At 36.7% G+C, this 5,945-nt stretch overlaps 1 protein-coding gene across 1 annotated transcript in view; it reads left to right on the top strand.

The window, feature by feature from the left end:
• Positions 1-433: 433 nt before the first annotated feature.
• ASB15 (ankyrin repeat and SOCS box containing 15) overlaps positions 434-5,945 on the top strand; it is a 30,068-nt gene continuing 24,556 nt past the window's right edge. The window contains exons 1-3 of the mRNA XM_006896085.1: positions 434-540; positions 4,193-4,245; positions 4,333-4,464. Coding sequence (XP_006896147.1) covers positions 434-540; positions 4,193-4,245; positions 4,333-4,464 — 292 coding nt within the window. The remainder of the gene's footprint in view (positions 541-4,192; positions 4,246-4,332; positions 4,465-5,945) is intronic.

Below are 5,945 nucleotides of genomic sequence, written 5' to 3'. Positions count from 1 at the left end.
AGCAAGAACATCTTAACAAAATGGTATGTATAAAATATTTGGTGGTCGGCAAAACTAGTTTGCTCTCCATAAACACCTACAAGTTGGCTGTTGGAGCCCATCTAGCAACCTCAGGAGGGAAGACACGATCTGTGCCTCCATAAATATGGCAGAGGAAAACTTATGGAGCAGTGTGACTTTGTCTGGTGGGGTCCAGGGAAGTCAGGATTGACCCAACAGCAGTGGCTTTGTATATACATATATATCTCCATGTAAAAAATAGGAAAATATGTAGAGGTACATAAAAATACATTAAAATGTTAGCTGCATTCCTAGTCGTCAACTGGGGAAGGAGGAATGAATTTTAGCTTTTCATTTCACGGTTCTCCTGTTAACCCTAAATGCTGATCTACCATTAAATAAAAATTGCCTCTTTAAAAAATCAAATGCAGGTATGGATACTGACGATGACGCTGATGAAGTCCCTCTTACAAGTTATGACCTTCAGCTCAGCATTCAGGAATCCATTGAAGCCAACAAGACCGCACTTTATCCTGAAAGGTAATGTTGAACTGGCCTGCCACCAACAAAACATCTTAGAGCATTTGTTTTGTTGTCAGGGAAAAAAAACCAAAACCAACACGCCAACATTTCCTGATAATTCTTCCAGAGGAACACCTATGTTTCTTTCCTAGCAAAGAGTCCAATTAATGGCTTTTCAAGATCCACCATACTTTGACTTCAGAAGTTTATTCTTCCATAAATTGTCATTTTGTGGAAAACAGAAATAAACAAAATGGGAAATGCCTAGATGAATTTGTGGTTATATATGGCAGACTATCTTTTAAAAATTAGTACATTTTTAAAAGAATAATGAATATTTTAGCAAATTTCCAAGTATAGTCAATACAATCAAATAGACAGAAACCTGTCTATTCTAGAGAAAATTTTATTACTGAATCAGGTAATGTTTTATATGTTCCATATTTCCTTCTCACATCTCTAAAATTTGGAAAAGAATGCTATCTCTTCTAAGCACTCAATGAAGTTCAATGAATGGGAGATTTGTGACTTTTTAGTTATTATTTATGATAAAGTGAAGGCGCTTTGGTGGCCTAGTGGCAAGAAGCTGTGCTGCAATCCTGACGGCAGGTGGTTCGAGGCCAGCAGCTACTCCATGGGAGAGGGATGAGTAAGCTCCTCCCGTGTAACAAAATGCCTTCAAAAACCCACCAGAGGGTCAACTATGGTTTGGTTCTGACTTGATGGCACACAACAACATGATAAAGTTAAAATGGAAACGATAACTTATTTCATTAGTTACTGGCCAGATTATAGGAGCAAACAAGTGAAAAGGTTCGAATCCACCAGCAGCTCTGCAGGAGACAGAGGGTCTCCTCTTGTGGGAGCTACAATCTGAAAATCTGCTAGAGGATCAGCAGTGAGTCACTTCTTTCTCCACAGTAACGAGAGGAGGATATTAGCTGGCACTGTGGAGTTAAAATTGAAGTAAGATTCTGTCTTGACAGAGATGATCACCTTTCCAAGATTTTCTCTTTATCTTTTGGAATCTTTAGTTAAGAATAAAAACAATTTGTTTTGTTTAGTGCAGATGGTTTATCACTTAGCTTATAATCATACTCTTGCTGTCTCCAGATATCCCCAGTGGATTTTTTTTATGACATTTATTTTGGCAGTTTAAGCAATAGTTCAGGAATCAAGCACTCCTGCTCACTCAGAGGGGAGTTCTGTTCTTGACTCTGTCATTAGTTCTCCGTACTATGTTGTTTACTTTCAACAATCTTTGGTTTTCTGACTTGAAAAATGGGGACAATGGGGAGCTCTGGTGGCCTAGTGGCAAGAAGCTGCACTGCAATCCCAGAGGAGCACGGTTCGAATCCACCAGATGCTCTGCCAGGAAAGGAGGGACAATCTCCTCCTGTACCAGTCAGATCTGATTTGATGGTACACGCACACACACAAATAATAAAAAAAATTTAAAAAAAGAAAGAAAAATGGAGACAATAAAACTATTTACAAACTTGTGAAAATTAAACAACATACTAATTATAAATATCTGTGCATAATAGTTGGCACTTGTAAGTAGTTAGTAAATGTTAGCTATAACTGTTGTTTACTTCAAGACTACTGATTAATAAAAGGACATATTGTCAATTCTTGGTTCCCTTTGAAGATATCGAATGTTGTTTTTTGTTGTTGGGAAAACTAAGATTATAAATTTATCTGAAGAAAACAGAGCTCCAAAAGTGTAAATTGTAGGGGAGCTCTGGTGGCCTAGTGGCAAGAAGCTGCAACTACAATCCCAGAGGTTCACGGTTTGAATCCACCAGATGCTCTGCCGAGGAAGGAGGAGCAATCTCCTCCTGTACCAGTCAGATCTGATTTGACAGTACACGCACACAAAAATAATAAAATTTAAAAAAATAAATAAAAAAACCCAAAAGTGTGAATTGTTACCATTTTGTTTTCAATAGCACCATTTGACAAATACGTAGTCATTTTAAAAGGAGTTGTCTTTAAGCATCCTGTTAAGTTTGATGTTAATGCTATCTCATAAAATCTGGGCTGTAATTTCATCAACATTAATAAATAATTCTTAATCACAAAAAAAGACTGTCTTGAACAATATACTTTATACTTCAGACTAATATAAACTTTAATCTTGTCATTGTTAGGTGCCATAAATTCTCTTGTGATTCATAGGGACCCTACATATGACAGTTCTGAAACTTGCTCTATCTTGAGCCAAACTTATTGTCTCTGATCTTCTTGTACATCCTATGATTATATTTAGAATTCTGCATTCTGAGATTTAATAATACTTTTGTACAGATTCAGTGGGGTTTTTACAGTTCAACTTTTCAAAAACGTCCCTTTTCACCAAAAGATTCAAGAACTCATGTCCCTAGAATACGAGTATATTTTTCTGCTTTTGAAGAGTTGAATATAAACCAGTTAAACCAGTTCTTTCCAGGTTGACTCAGATTCATGGTGACCTCACATATGTCATATCAAAGCTGTGACTCACGAGGATTTCAAAGGCTAGATTTTTTTTGGAAGTAGATCACCAGGAGTTCCTGAGTAGACTCAAACTTCCGACTTTTGATTAGCAGTCAGGCAACTTAACTACTGCCACCACTGAGAAATGCCAGGTTTAAAGAAATGGTTGTAAAATATCTCCTCTCCATCAGATACACGCAAATACACATAGACACACACAAACACACATAGACACACACATGCAAACACCAGAGAAGATCAATATGATTTAAATCACAAATTACTTCACCAGTTACTGGGAATTTGAGAGTATGTTCAATAAATGCGTGGCTTTTTTTTTTTTTTAGTTGTTTTTTATTTGTTGGAGGGTTTTTATTTCCCCCAACTGTACATCAACTCTAACCTGCCATGTGGATCATAATTTTACAAGTAAGTGACTAATTAGCCGTTACTATGCCTGAAGGGGGGGATATCAATTCAACAAGGAATTTTTGAAAGATGGAAGAAATCTTAGATGTTGTCCAATTTAGTACCATCATCTTACAGATGAGGAAGCCAACATTCTGGAAGACCAATTGGCCGTCCCAGGATCACAGAACCCAAAACTGGGCTATGGTTTGAACCCAGCTCTTCTGACTCCACCTCTAAGTGTTTACTTCTTTTTCAAAGCTTAGAACTAATCGAGTGCATATATGATTAGATATTATTGTTATGACAGGAGTCCAGAATGAAGGCTGAATAGTGGAGTGGACTTGGAGCCAGGGATTGTATAACAGTGAAAGAATTTTCGAAGAGAAGAGAGAACTGAGGGGGAGGGGTGGGCAGAGAGAAAAGTACAACAATGAGTAAATGGAAATCCAAAGTCTCTGTAAATTTTCATTAAAATTAATAATAATAATAAATGTGCAAAAAAGGATGGTGCATGATAAGGAAAAAAAAGTACTAATTGAGTTGTTATCCTGTATTTTGTGATTTTCATTAATGTTCCAAGGTTCAATGTTTCATAAGTATATTCAGTATCTTTCAGACATTCACATTTTTTAAGTAGAAAGAGTTATGTACATGTCCAGTGAATCTTGATTACAACTGTGCACCAAAACAACATGAACTAAAATTCTCAGTTCTTTGATGTATATCTGCATACGTAAATATATCTGTAATGTAACTATGACTTATTTTCTTTTTCCAACAGTTTTGTACCCCTAAGTGACCAAAACAGGAAGCTTGTAAAGGCCATAAAACAAGGTAAACCCATGGGGTACTGTTGGCAATGGGGTGGATTGTAGAACTTACCTGTCATAGATTTGTTATCTGCCTACATGTTTCATTTAGGTCACATTCTCAAGCTCCAGGGCTATGTGAAGTACAAATACGCGCTGGATGAAGCTGATGAGAAGGGGTGGTTTCCACTACATGAAGCTGTTGTTCAACCCATTCAACAAATACTTGAGATTGTTCTGGATGGTAAGGCAACACAAAAGCCCTTTGACCAAATGGGAGCAAGAATGCAGAGTTATAGTGGTTTGCTAATGAACGTGGAAAGTTTTTTTTAAAAAAAAAAAAGAAGGCAGAGCACTATTATTTGGCAGGGCCCACATTTTAGATTCAGAGTACAAAATTAACATGTTTTGTCAGGTTTAAGGTTCACCCTTTACATCCTTCTCTATAAAAGTAAGGGAGGTCTAGTGACCTACTGATATGTAGTTGAGTTACCAACCCAGAAGAAAGTGGTTCAAATCCACCAGCTGGCCCACAGGAGAAAGACTGACAATCTCCTTCTGCATAGTTCACAGCCTCTGAAAGGCCACTAAAGGGTCAGCTATGAGTTGGTTCTGACTCTTGACAATATGTAAAAACAAATCTAAAATTGTAGTACAGGTTGGTGGAAAGGTCTAGTTACTATTGAGAAGCAAAGAAAGTATTCGTATATTGTGGAATAATTAATTTGGATGTAAGATTTTCTTTTTTTGGATGCTAGTTTTCAATTTTTCATCTAGAACAATGTCTTGAGTTAGTATATTTCAAAAGATCGTTCTGTAGTTTAAGAAATAGTACTTACAGTGTTGACTATTGTATGACATTATTTTGCATAATGTAAATATTAACAAATATTGTGATAAATCGATCTAATGTTGAGTATTAACAATATTTTTATGTTCCATTTGTAAAACACAACCATCTATTTCAACCTTCAATGTTGTACCTTAGTTCCATGTTCTAATAAATAGTGACAGATGTCTGAAAATGACAGTCAACCATTCTTTTTTTTTAAAAAAACAAACTTGAAACACAGACATTGCTTTTCTAGTTTTCACTTTGATGAGCTAGCCCATTTCACCTACTCATAATTGTAAAAACAGAAAGCGCCACATGGGGATGGCCATGGCTGACCTTTACTTCACAAAGGGGAAATATCCCATCAACATCAGCAACATAAAACCAATTCCCATGAGGTCAGACATCTCCCTCACACTCTCAAACCTGTTTCTATGCCTCTCAACACCAATCTTACTCCTTTAATGAGTCCAAAATTTGATGTGATAGCTCGCAGAACTATATTGGGGAAATCAAAAGGTTATAATCCAGCTCAATATTAGAATATAGTTAGGACAGCTTCTGTTGACTTGTCTAACAAACTTGGGCAAACGGCTCTTAGCTCTTGGTGCAACCACTATGGAAGGCAGCATGGCGCTTTCTCAAAAAATTACAAATAGAAATACCATTTGACCCAGCAATTCCACTACTTGGAATATACCTCAAAGAAACCATAACTGCCACCCAAGCAGATATATGCACACCCGTGTTTATGGCAGCTTTGTTCACAATGGCAAGGAGTTGGAAACAACCTAAGTGTCCATCAACAAACAAATGGATAGAGAAGCTGTGGTATATTCACACAATGGAATACTATGCTGCATTGAAAAATGAGGAACTCACGAAATATT

Source organism: Elephantulus edwardii, unplaced genomic scaffold, assembly GCF_000299155.1.
Source record: "Elephantulus edwardii isolate Elephantulus edwardi_28Jun2011 unplaced genomic scaffold, EleEdw1.0 scaffold00181, whole genome shotgun sequence".
Taxonomy (NCBI): Eukaryota; Metazoa; Chordata; class Mammalia; order Macroscelidea; family Macroscelididae; genus Elephantulus; species Elephantulus edwardii.
This window is presented reverse-complemented; position numbering and strand designations above follow the sequence as displayed.